The sequence below is a fragment of the Onychostoma macrolepis genome, chromosome 04, assembly GCF_012432095.1.
Source record: "Onychostoma macrolepis isolate SWU-2019 chromosome 04, ASM1243209v1, whole genome shotgun sequence".
Classification (NCBI taxonomy): domain Eukaryota; kingdom Metazoa; phylum Chordata; class Actinopteri; order Cypriniformes; family Cyprinidae; genus Onychostoma; species Onychostoma macrolepis.
In genome coordinates this window covers 32,551,510-32,565,465 of record NC_081158.1, presented here as the reverse complement: position 1 = coordinate 32,565,465, position 13,956 = coordinate 32,551,510, and the positions used below count along the sequence as shown (strand labels likewise).

Sequence of the window (13,956 nt, the reverse complement as noted above, 5' to 3'; positions counted from 1 at the left end):
ATTGGTTGATGTTTGTCTTCTGCTACCCAAAAATCTGTCTTTGTGTCATTTTTGTTATATAAATGACATTTAAATCTATCATAGATTGATAATGACAGTAGGCCCTGCTGTTTTGTCAATGTAGTGTTTAATATTATCTTAAACATCGGATCTGACCTTAATCAGCCTGCTGTTGCTATGGTTACATCCTCAGGTAATTGTGACTTTTACACAATGCCTATTTTGTGTGAAAGGAAAATACACGGCCCAACTAAACTACCATAAACTTTTCAAAACCCAAGTTTAAATCTGCTATTCTCTCAAATGAACAATTCAAAGGCTCAGTCCAGTCACCTCTTTGAGTCTGAACAGTGCTGCTGGTGGTAAAGCAGTGCAAGGTCTTTAGGTTGAGAATGAGTGAATAAAACGCCTCCAGACATCTGTGATGCCCATTGAGTTTGACATCCGCTTTCTCACCCTTCAATCTACCATCACCCTTAATTTGAACGCTGAACTCAGAGAATGAGTTCATACGGCATCATCCTGAAATCCCATAATGCATTTCATCTGAATGACTGCATGCATCTCTAGCCTGTATATGATAGATTCAGAAGAGGATACAAGGGAATAAATGAAGAGTGGTTCTTGATTGTGTTGCATTGAGTGGATCTGTGTGTTTCTGGTCTGCTGTGACTGATGCAATGGCATTATTAGAGCGGCAGCACACGTCCTCACCAGTCAATACTTCATTGAGTTGTTTTATTGTGAACAGATCAAGGGTCAGTTGTCTTAGAATGCATTAAAATCTTACCCTTTAGGAAATCATTAGATAATAACAACACAAAACATCCTGTTCTTGATCATTGTAGATTCACAGCTTTCTAATCTTTTGGAGTTTCCAACCAGAGTGAAAGTTGTAGAAATATATAAATGTCTATAACAATAAATTCACACACAATTTTTATATTAGGCTGTTGAGGTTTGTTTTCAGAGAATTTATCATGAATATCGTATCTTACTGTTTTTAGAGATATTGTTTTATTTATTTATTTTTTATTTTATTTATTTTTTTAAGCAGTAACTTGATTCGTTAACATTAAGATCTTGTTTCACGAACAAAGATATTTGTGTAAAATTGGAAATTTCAGAAGTTTACTAAAATCTTATGAAATTAATTTATTAAAAACTTATATTACCCTCATACACACCTGCATATATGTGTGTGTGTATATATAATATGTATGTATGTGTTAGTATATACTAAATACATAATTCTGCAATTTGCACTCTTTAATTGGATTAAAAATACATTCAAATTAATTCAATTGAAATCAATTTTTTGTATTTTATTTATTAAAAATCTAACATCTTATGTGCCAGGACATGCAATAATAATAAATATTTGTAAAAAAAAAAAAAAAAAAATCGTAATATCTTAATGTCAGGGATCAGTCACCATCACAACAGTCACTACCCAGCACAATCACCCGATCACAATCACCTGACTTCTGGAGGAACTTGTCACCACTCTCCGGGCATCCCTGGTTCCCCCAACACTTCCGCGGTCTGCCTCTGTCAGTCCCATGGCCATGCCTGCTAACTGCGGGCGACGCAGCTGAGTGTGGCTGTTTCCTCTTCCAAGTGGCACTGTATTTGGAGATGCAGCCCCAGCAATTCTCCACCGAACGGTCAAAGGTATCCTTCCTCATTTCTCTTCTCTGTGGCAAGGCGCTGTTATGGGCGAAAGCCATATGGGATGCAAATAGTGCCATAACCAACTCATACAGTGTGTTCACTAACCATTTTAAGGAGGTGTTAGGCTATGCTACAGGAAAGCTCTCTGTAGCCGATCAGTTGCTGCGGCTGCGTCAAGGCACTGCTTCTATGAGTGACTACACGTTGGAGTTTTGAACGTTGGCGGCCACTAGCAGGTGGAATGAAACCGCTCTGCTCCCTGCCTACCGACAGGGCCTGGATCCCCGCATCCAAGCACATATGGCCATCTATGACGTCCGTTGGACTTGAAAATTTTATGCAGAGAGCCACTGGTATTTCCCAGCGCCTCACTGCCTCGAACGCCACTGAAACCGCCCACCAGTCTGTCGCGCCTGCCATGGGTTCCCCAGTACCAGAACCGATGCAAGTGGATAACACTCGACTCACCCCCTCTGAACGGGCACGCCGTCTGGCGGCTGGATTGTGCCTCTACTGTGCTGATCCCAACCATTACATCAGGACCTGCCCTGTCCGGTCACCACTCCCTGCGGTGAGTACACTTCAATTGGATCCTGTTGTCTCAACCCTGTCTTTGCTCCCAGTTCAACTATTTACCAACAATTATTCTGTTGCAGTATCCGCCTTTGTCGACTCGGGCTCCTCGGGCAATTTCATTTCCCAAGACCTACTGAAACGCCTTCAACTCCCCCGGAAGCGCCATGCCTGGGAGTTCCGAGTCGAGACCATCCAGGGAAAACCGCTAGGGCGTGGATGGGTTAAATACCAAGTACCCACAATAAAACTCAAGGTCGGACAACTGCATGAGGAAGAGATCACCTTTCTGGTACTGGAGGGACCCATGGTGGATATCATCCTGGAACACCCCTGGCTCGTGCTCCATTCTCCAGTGATCGGATGGGACCTGTGTGAAGTTACTCGCTGGAGCGAATACTGTGTGTCACTGCCTCTCATCAGTACCCACTCCTTTCCAGAGTTCCAGCATCGTTCACATTGCCTCCACGCTCATCAAAAGTCCTGAACCCCAGGAAGAAGTCAAGGTCCCATCTGATTATGTGGCGTTCCATGATGTCTTCAGTAAGCAGGCAGCCACCAAATTGCCACCACACCGGCCATGGGACTGTGCCATCGACTTGCTGCCTGGAACAAAACTCCCCAAGGGTAGAGTTTACCCTCTGTCCATCCCGGAGCGCAAGGCAATGGAGGACTACATCAAGGAGGCTCTCAACCAAGGTTTCATCTGACCCTCCACCTCTCCGGCGGCTTCCTATTTCTTCTTCGTGGGTAAGAAGGACGGGGACCCTATATTAATTACTCTTCCCCTGGTCCCGGCCGCCCTAGAGGAACTCCGTGGGGCCCGCATCTTCTCCAAGCTGGACCTGCGAAGCGCGTACAACCTCGTTCCTATCCGAAAAGGGGACGAATGGAAGACGGCATTCATCACTCCGTTGGGGCACTACAAATATCTTGTTATGCCGTATGGGCTGGCCAACGCCCCATCAGTCTTTCAGGAGTTTATGAACGAGGTGTTCCGGGAGTTCCTCCATCGCTCCGTTATTGTGTACATTGACGACATCCTAATCTACTCCTGGAACCAGGCCGAACATCGCCAACACGTCAAGCAGGTCCTCCAGAAGCTCAGAGAACACCATCTCTTCCTGAAGCTGGAGAAATGCGAATTCCATCACCCCACGGTGCAATTCCTGAGTTACATCGTAGGCCAAGAGGGGATTCAAATGGACCAGGGGAAGGTAGATGCTGTGAGGAATTGGCCTCGTCCCCAGACCATTAAAGAGCTCCAGCAGTTCCTTGGATTTGCCAACTTTTATCGTCGCTTTATCAAGAATTTCAGCACTCACGCAGCCCCTTTAACGTCCCTACTCCGAGGAAAACCCAAGTCCCTGTCCTGGAACTCCATCGCCCACGAAGCCTTAAAGAAACTGCAGACAGCCTTCAGCACGGCCCCCATCCTACACCACCCGGATCCTTCAGCTCCCTTTGTTGATGTCGACGCCTCCACCACCAGCGTCGGGGCCGTGCTGTCCCAATACCACGGTGAGCCTCCTAGCCTCCATCGTTGCGCATACTATTAGAAGAAACTGACCTCAGCAGAGCAGAATTATGACATCGGGAACCAGGAGTTATTGGCCATCAAACTTGCCCTGGAAGAGTGGCGGCACTGGCTGGACGGAGCAAAACACCCATTTACAGTCATCACTGACCATAAGAACCTCCAGTATCTTCAAGATGCAAAAAGACTCAACCCACGTCAAGCCCGCTGGGCTCTGTTCTTCACCAGGTTCCAGTTCTCCATAACCCCTAAAGTCGCAACAACAAGGCTGATACCCTCTCCAGAATTCACTCTCCCGACACTCCCACCGATCCTGAACCCATTCTCCCTACAGCCATGATTGTAAGTCCCATTCGATGGAACATAGGTGAGGAGGTCAGAGCCGCCACTCTCACTGAACCTGCTCCGCTGGGAGGCCCAGAAGGGAAGACGACCCTGGTCACACTTGGGAATTGACTTTGTGACAGACCTACCTAATTCCGAAGGTAACACTTGTGTGCTGGTTGCAGTCGATCACTTTTCCAAAGCCTGCAAATTCATCCCCCTCAAGGGACTCCCCACTGCCATGGAGACGGCAGAACACTTGTTCCATCACGTGTTCCGAAAATTTCGGAATACCAGAAGACATAGTCTCGGACAGAGGTCCTCAGTTTATTTCCCACTTATGGAAAGCCTTCAGGTTGCTTGGCGTCACAGTCAGCTTGTCCTCAGTATATCACCCCCAGACAAATGGCCAGACTGAGCGCAAAATCCAGGAACTCAGATGTTACCTCCGGCTCCGGTAACTTTCAGTGCATACTCGGGTACCAACCACCACTCTTCCCGTGGACAGGAGAGCCGTCGGAGGTTCCAGCTGTAGACTACTGGTTCCGAGCGAGAGCGTGTGGGACTCCGCTCACGTCCACCTCCAACGTGCAGTGTGGAGGCATAAAATCTTCGCAGATGCCCGGCGAACCTCTACTACCATCCCGGAGACAAGGTCTGGCTGTCCGGGATCTGCGTCTCCACCTGCCGTGCAAGAAGCTGAGTCCCCGCTACATTGGTCCCTTCCCGATACAGAGGCAGCTCAACGAGGTTACCTATGAACTCCAACTCCCACCCAGATACAAAATTCACCCCTCATTCCACGTGTGTCTCTCCTTAAACCCTGTTCTCCCTCTGCACCAGGACTCACGGAAGTGGACGAACCTCCTCCCCCAGAAATCCTCGAACAACCCTCCGTCTATCTGGTCAAAGAAATCCTGGACTCACGGCGATGGGGCAGAAGACTGGAATATCTGGTCGACTGGGAAGGATACGGACCGGAGGAATGCACCAGGGATGACATCCTAGACCCCTTACTGCTTGACAAGTTCCACCGCACTCATCCCGAGCATCCCGCGCTCAGAGGCCATGGCCGCCCCCGTCGTCGTTCGAGGGCGTCAGGAGCCGCCCCTGGGGGAGGGGGGTAATGTCAGGGATCAGTCACCATCACAACAGTCACCACCCAGCACAATCACCCGATCACAATCACCTGACTTCTGATTGCACGCACCTGCTGACACCAATCAGCACCACTATAAACACACACACTGCCATACCCCACATTGTCCAGTCTACCGTTCACTGGATGGACAGCTCAGGACTCACTCTACGATCTCTGCTTACCCATTGGATTCCTTGCCGATTCTCCCTCGAAGCCTTTGAACACCGATCCGTACCTGCAAACAAAGACACTACATCAACCACAGCTAAGCAATCTGAACTCCACATTAACTTGCTCACTCACCTGCTTTTGGTCACTCCTGATTCCCTTCAATAAACCTGTTTGTTACTCACCAGTTGTGTGTACCGTGCTTTGTGACACTTAATCTTTATTTTATTGCATTTTGTTGATTGACTGATTTTACTGCATTGAAAATCTTAAGTTTAAAGCACCAGTGCTTAGGGATTGTTCGGACTTGTAATAAAAATAATATTTCCTGCATTTAAAATATGCATTTTAAGGTTTGAGATTTGGTAGCAGTGAGGTTTTGGTCTATTGTTTTTGTGCTACTGCATGCATATGTGGACACACACATTCATAATACGTCCCCTCTACTCATACAACACAAACTTGCCTGGGAATCAGTGTGTGTCGTCAGATCAGTGTAATCTCAACATACTAGACGCATTAATCAATGCAGCTGTAATTATGTGAGGCTGCTCAGTGTGTGTGTATGAGGCCACGCTTGCATTTGCACCCTTTGTTAAGGTCCATGTCTGCCTTATGTCAGACAATAAAGGTCTGAGCAAGGGTTAATTAGCAGTGCTGGAGAACCATCTATCAGCCGCTCAGCCAGGCAGCTCCATTATCCCCAAACAAACAAACAGAGACACACACACACGCATGCGCTGTTCAAATGCATGCACATATATTTGTGTTTGTGGGAGTGTGTGATTAGATATTATACCTATTACATCCAATACTGCATTATAACTTCATTTGATTGACCTCTCAATGCACAGAATATGCAAATGATTTCAAAAGTGCAGAACATTCTGGGAGAGTTGTTTGTGGAGGCACTGATTAATATTAACTATTACATTATTTATATAGTTATATATGCTGCTTTGTTGTTTCTGTTTTAAAGGAATGTTCCGGGTTCATTACAAGTAATAAACTATAGCACTGATAAAAAAAATATTGCTGCTACGGTAAGGCACTTAAAAGTAGACAGGGTGACACCTAGCCACAAGATTATAAAATATATATGCGCATGAGACTATTAGCATTATAAAATCACTTATTAACCTTGCTGTTATAGACATGACCAGATAAAACCTGCAAACTTAAAAAGGACCATTTAATTTAAGTGCTTTAACAAAAATACAGATTTCGGCTTAAGTTAAGTGCATTATTGTAGCCAGTGGGTTTTAGATTAAAATTTAATTTAATGTATAATGAAAAGTGTACATTCCTGTTATTGGTACGCAGGTTTTTCTCCATTTTTGATTTATTTAATGTTATTTTACAAATGCTCCACAAATTCCCTCAGTAACAGTGTTGTTCAGATGTCATGTAAACCTTTTTAAACAGCATTTTTTTTTGCATTTAGTGTTATTTTAGTATCATTGAGATGCTATTATAGTTTTTGTAAGTATTTTTAATCAATTTTGAATCTGTTTTCATTGCAATTGTAGTAAAAGTTTTAGTAACTTTTGTTGTGTTTTGTATTTAAACATATGTTTATTAATTTTTTTATTTTAATTTGAGTTATAGTTGAACCTGAAGCTAAAATTAAAACCAAAATAAAATCAAACATGCATTACATGAAGTAAAAAAAGAAAAGAAAATAAACTTGGAAAGTTGCCAAGGATTCATTTCTTTAGATTTGGTTTTACTTGTGGTGTTAAATAGCTAAAACTAAAAAGATCTATATAGACATATATAAAAAAAAGAAAAACCTTGAAAATGACAAAAACACGCAACAAAATTACTAAAATGAAAAAAATATAAATAAAAACAGATTCAAAATAGCAATAAAACCTATAATAGTATCTCAATAATACTAAAATAACACTGACTAAATGCATAAAAATGCTGTTTAAAAAGGTTTACATGACATCTAGCATGTCAATTGCTACCATGGTTTTTGCTTTTATTTATTTATTTTAACTGAGGGACGAGTCGACATCATAATCTGTGGTAATTGACATTATGTCACAAATGCTGTCAGCAGCTTATGCTGTTCTTTTTATCCATTAAGGAGGTCTCGGGTTGGCGATTCTCTGAGGATTATTAGGTCTTAAATGCTCAAGGATCTCCTCATCACGTCCTGTTTTGTAACACCACAGATCTGTCACCAACATCCCGTTTTTTCATTCTTATCTTCCAGCCTGTCGTCCATGGCCTCGGGTCTGTTGCGGCCCTCCATTTGCACGTCTTCAGTGGCCTGCTCTCTTAATGCAAATGCATTTGTGTGACGGCGTGCAGCTGCGTTTTCATGAATCATTCGGAGATCTCTGTTGTTCTTTTAAAGCGCCTGGCCAGAACATCTCATGTTGTGTTTTTTATAGTTTTTATCAGTTGGTATCATAAACTACAACTGCTCAATATCTGCTCAATACTGAAGTCCTCATTCAGAAGCAAGCTTTAAAACTGTGTTCATGTAATGTATTGGAGACTTGAGTTTACAGGTAAACTCTTTTTCTTTTACATTTTAAGTGTTTGCTAAATTATACAGCGATAGCTTGAGGAAATGTTGAAAAAGGGGATTACTGAGGATTGAATGTTTATATTGACTGTAAAAAGCAGACACTTTTATGCTTTTGTTTTTCTCAGAAGATGAATTCAAATCTTTGCCCTCTGATATTATTATATTAGATGTGTAATTATGGGAATTTATGACACACAAAATGCCAGAGAGCAGAAGGCCAGATGGGTCTTTTTTGGGTTAAATGGATTTATGGCCTTATTTTGACAGTAGTGATCAAATTGACCTGTGTTTTATGGTGGCATCTCCTCTGACAAAATCAGACATGCAAGTGTCTCTTCCTGTTTAATAATTAGTGGTCTAGTGGTGTGACTCTAGCAGAAAAAAACAGACTTTTAAAAAATTATTTTATTTTATGATGAGCATTTGTCTGCATTTTATTTCTTAATCTAACTTACTGGTTAATGTTATGAGTCTTGCAGGAAAAACATTTTTTTTAAAATAGAATTTTATTTGATTTTGTTTTGTTTTTTGTTTTATTTCTGAGGCACATTTGGTTGCAGTTTCTTTGGTTATATAACTTGACCAGTTTTACTATTTGAATTCAAATTCATTCTTCTTCAAATAAAGCACTCAAAATCCATTGTGTTCTTTGCAATAAACCAAGATGCTTCGATATGAGATCATAACTTCATATTCACACCAGAAAGCAATATTTGTTTATTTTAAAGTGTTATGCAATAAAAGAGGAGTTATCTTTCATCTTTTTATGTATGTTGGCCTCTTGGGTGTTGTCTTATTTGTGTAGCCCTTTTTCATGAAATATTCATAAGTTGCTACTGGTATACTTAATAAAAGTTTGCAATGCATTATGGTTAACCTTTTCCGTTGAGTGAACTTTGCAAAAGTTTGCTTGGCGTCTTATTAGCAACATAGTTTTTGCGTAAGATGCTGAGAGCATTGAAGCTATGTTTTTTTTTTCATGCTTTCAAAGTCGTCACGTTTATCAAAAACTCTTGATTATCAGTCTTACAGTGTCAGATTTCAATTTTCACTCCTCACTGCTGGAGACGGAGTAAATTTGATGTATTTTTCAATGTCAGAGTTTTGTTCGGCATCATTACTCATGAATCTACTCGACGCAGCTATCCGCACGCATGCAGTGATGTTCCTCAAGTGCTTTGTGGCTAAATGTTTTCTTATTTACAGCTTCAAGCGGTGAAAGCACAGTCTAGGTGATTGTGTACCGCCGTGCCATCAGGGATGTTTGGATTTAACACCGTTTGTGTAGCTGGACGTGAGCTGCATTTCAAAACAGTTTTGTAACAGAATCCTTCAGAATAATTCAGCCGTGAGCTTCTTTAACCTCCTCCTGTCCTCTTTCTCTAGACAATGAATCTGTCAGTCAGATTTCCCACAGACTCCATTACCCATGATTCTCAGCAGCAGACCCGACTATTTACATTTTCTTTTTTCTTTTCATTTTGACTTTAATTTGAGTTATTATTTTAGTGTATATAAATCGTGGCCACGAATTAACAATTCGTTCCCTCATTTTAGAAAATTGTGACCTCATTGTATTAATTTTTCCCCTCATTTGAATTAGATCAAAATGAGGGAATGAATAAACCACAATTTACTATTAAAAGGAACAAATTAATAATGAAATCTTAATTTGTGTCCATGATTTAACTAAAACGATGAAACAAATTAATGAAATGAGGGAAACCGCTTCTAAATTCGTGGGAATTGATTAATAATTTGTGGCTACAATAAATATATTTTTGTTCATGTCATGTGTTGGGCTTTGCAAAATATGTCTATATATTATTTATTTTTAGTTATTTTAGTACTGTAGTATTTAACTAAATTTACCTTAATTGAATTTAATAATTTAACTTAACTAGTATTTTAACTAAACAAAAACAAAAAGTGTTGCATTGGCAGCTAGCTGAAATAAAATAAGCTTAAGTTTAATATTTTATTTAATTTCAGTTAACGTTTATTTCAAGTAATGAATTTTTTTTCTGGTTTTATTTTTTGTTTTAGTTAATGATAAAAACCCTGGTTGGCACATGTTGCTAAGCTAATGCAATACTTATTATGCACAAACAAAATCCCCAACTCACAAGAAAATGTAACTGGTGGTTATTTCGTATGAATCTGTACGATGTGAATCTTATGAAAACATAAGATTTTTAGGAAAAAACGTGAGCATGAAGGCCCATCTGTAACCACACCCCTAAACATAACCGTCATAAGAAACATAAGATCATAAAACGTAAACTAGTTATGAATTGCCAAGCTATTGTGTTGAAATAGCATATATTGGGTGAACTGCAACTATCATCAAAACCTTTCAAGATCAAATAAAATAAGTGTTTTATAATTTGTATCTGTTGACTAATCCACCATGTTGGATCTCACTGAGCTTGTTGCAATGCATTCTAGGATTGGCTTTTGTATAAAGGAGAAATGCAACGGTGCATGTCATTTGGCCAAAATTAGGTGTCTTCGAAGGCAGAATACAATTGCTGTCTAAGCAAGCAGGTCACTGGATCTGGAAACGCATCCCTCTTTCTTCCACTGTGATACAAGAGAACGCTTTCTCTAAACTTTCTCTATCTTTATTCTTTTCTCTGCAGATTCCTCAGATCAGCTATGCATCCACAGCTCCGGAGCTGAGCGATAACACCCGCTATGACTTTTTTTCCCGCGTCGTTCCACCGGATTCTTACCAGGCGCAGGCCATGCTGGATATTGTCACAGCAATGGGCTGGAACTACGTCTCTACACTGGCTTCTGAAGGGAACTACGGGGAAAGCGGTGTGGAGGCGTTCGTGCAGATCTCCAGAGAGATGGGTAAGATGGCTTTTCCAAGATTGGCTTGATGCATTGATGAACTTGAACCAAATGCACGCTTCAAGAAACAAGCTTCTTTCCTCTATGTTTTAAGTCCCAGATACTAACCAACAGATTAGTTATGTAGTGTGGGTACCGTCTTGACTGAAGACAAGAAACTGAGTGTTTTATTTTGCACAGGTCTTGTAGTGTATTAAAAGAATAGTTCACCAAAAAATTTAAATGAGCAAAAAATGTACTCACCCTCAGGTCATCCAAGATGTAGATGAGTTTGTTTCTTCATCCAATTTGGAGAAATGTAGCATTCCATCACTTGCTCACCAGTGGATCCTCTGCAGTGAATGGGTGCCGTCAGAATGAGAGTCCAAACATCTGATAAAAACATCACAATAATCCACACCACTCCAGTCTATCAATTAATGTCTTGTGAAGCCAAAAGCTGTGTTTATAAGAAACAAATCCATCATTAAGATGTTTTTAGCTTCAAACTTTTGAATCAGGAGAGAAATCTGCACAGATCAAACGGTGTTTACAAGCGAAAAAAATTCAGAAACAGATCAAAACAAATATGTTATTGGATTTTGATGTGAGAGAACAACAGGAGATTGACTTTTTCACTGGAGAAAGTGTTATTATAAATTATGTGCCTCAATTTGCAGGCTATAGCAGCTGGTGACAGTTGCTGAAGGTCAGAACAAGTCTGCAGGGTTTCGGTAGTCAGAGTTTCTGTGAAAATCAAGTAGTGTACGATGGACACTTCAAATCCATCCAGTCGAGGGATATCAGGCATTTGATATTTTAAGTCGATTTTAGAACATTGTTTTCATTTGTCATGCATTTCTTAGCATCACTGTCCATGTTTCTCTGTGAATTTGTTACCTAAATGTTGCACAATGGAAGTCGCACGACATCTTCCCTATCCACCTTACTCTTAAGTAAAGAGTAAACGTCACAGAGCATCAGCTCATCAAAGCTCAAAGAGCAATGCCATCCGAGTTACAAAGTAACAATCAAACAAAAATGGCGAATCAAAAAGATGGTAGGATTTAACTACTGTCAAACAAGGATCTTGGCATAAATCAATAACAAACAAAGCAAAATCAAAACGAGTACAATGACAGCAAAAAGCAGAGAGCAAAAGAAGTCTCCATTCACTTCTTTCAGCGTCCTTATATCTGCCAGCAGGAAGTTTTCTGGCAGCTGATAGGTCGGCGTCTTGTCGCTTAATGATGACTGACAGCTTCATGAGCCAATCAGCAGTCAAGGAAGGCGGCCTAAAAGATCAACAGGAAACAAAGAAAGAGCAAGCAGGAGAGAGAGAGAGAGAGAGAGAGAGAAACCACAGGCACTCCCACAAGGACATTTATGGACGTAACAAACTTGAAAGTCTGTTATTGTGTAAATGAGCCTTATTCGTTCAGTATATGATGCCTGTATATGGTTTTTCTCTGTAAAATGTTTTTTCTCGGGTTCGAGTCTCAGGTCCGGCAGGGATTGTAGGTGGGGGGAGTGAATGTCCAGCGCTCTCTCCACCTTCAATACCACGACTGAGATGAGACCCTTGAGCAAGTCACCAAACCCCCAACTGCTCCCCGGGCGCCGCAGCATAAATGGTTGCCCACTGCTCCGGGTGTGTGGTCACGGTGTGTGTGTTTGTTCACTTCTCACTGCTGTGTGTGTGCACTTGGATGGGTTAAATGCAGAGCACAAATTCCAAGTATGGGACACCATACTTGGCCACACGTCACGTCCTTTCCTTTCCTTTCCTTTCCTTTCCTTTCAAATCTGTATTCCACTCTTGAGTAAGCATATTATTATTCTTATCTTGCACATTCTTATCTGCTCAAGATGTACAGAAGTTGAATCCATTTAATTAATTCTCAGTTGTTAAACTAAGGATAAATGGGGATTATGTCTGTTACGTACTGTAGTGTTTCTGAACGTACCGGGTACTCTGGTGACTCTCTGCTCTTTCACGTATTGACCGAAATGTCATGGATGGTCTTGATTTTGTAGGAGTTTGTGAGCCGAAGTGCTCTCAGTTGAGTGTTCAGCTGTTTTCTGTCCATTCAGTGGATGTTGACATTGCTCACAAAGGGCAAAGGCGATGTAGACCGACCAGCGGGACCAAGTGTTTGTTTTCCACGCAGCAATGAAAGACTTAAGCAAGTCTTACAGAAAGTAGGGTGAAGTAAAATCTTGATGTTGGCCATTGCACTACTTTAGCATGTAGTCATTTCAGCACAACATGTGCGTCTTATTCACCAACCACTTTATCATTTCACAGGTTTGCGATTGCAGAATCTGGTCCAAAACCAGGAAAATGCTACATTATTTTTGTCTTTTTTCCCAAAAAGAGAATAGGAAAAGCATTATTAGCTAATCAAAATCCATCATCTTTGCCCAGACTAATGAATCAATGTGAAATGAAAGTTCATAGAGGTTTAATGATACTATTAATTACATGATACTGAATATAATGTAGTAGTCAACATTTCAAGTGGATCAAAACCTTTCATCAAAGTTGTCCTAAAACCTAAAACCAAAATGCGTTCTTGTCTTAGGACAACTTTAATGAACTTTTTTTGATCCACTTCAAATGTTGACTACTATATTTTGGGTGAATATTCGCTAGTCTAGTCCATAATGCCTGATTTTACCAGTATATTAGATTTAAATAAATGCATGATTTTACTGGATAAGTACTTTTCAGAGTAAAAAAAAAAAAAACCTATTAGTTGCAGTTTCTATTATTTAGGAAATAAGAAATCTCTTTGTACTTTTTTCAATGTAAATCATGATTATTTTTAATTTTCATAGCAGAACTGCAAAAATGCTGTGGATATTGCCATAATATTTAAGAAAAGTTGCAGTTTTTGAAAAATCAGAACTCCCATGAAATCTTGGCTGAAATCTTGAAGCTAAATTATTAATAAATTTCACAAAGAAATCACAAGTAACATATAGAAATAAAGATAAAATTTTACAGTAGAAGCAAATGAAATATTTCCTTGTAAAACATACTCCGATAATCTTACAACATTTTTCAAGTGTGATTTAGCACTGCATCAGCTGTATTTAGTGCATTGTCATTCTTGTCAGTGTGGTAAACAGACGAGATGTTTGATCATGGCA

General features: G+C 40.6%; 1 protein-coding gene across 3 annotated transcripts in view; it reads left to right on the top strand.

The window, feature by feature from the left end:
- Positions 1–13,956, top strand: part of grm8a (glutamate receptor, metabotropic 8a) — a 207,299-nt gene that overhangs the window by 66,260 nt on the left and 127,083 nt on the right. For all 3 annotated transcript variants that reach the window (XM_058773694.1, XM_058773695.1, XM_058773696.1), the window contains one exon: positions 10,605–10,821. In XM_058773694.1, the coding sequence (XP_058629677.1) occupies positions 10,605–10,821 (217 nt within the window). The remainder of the gene's footprint in view (positions 1–10,604; positions 10,822–13,956) is intronic.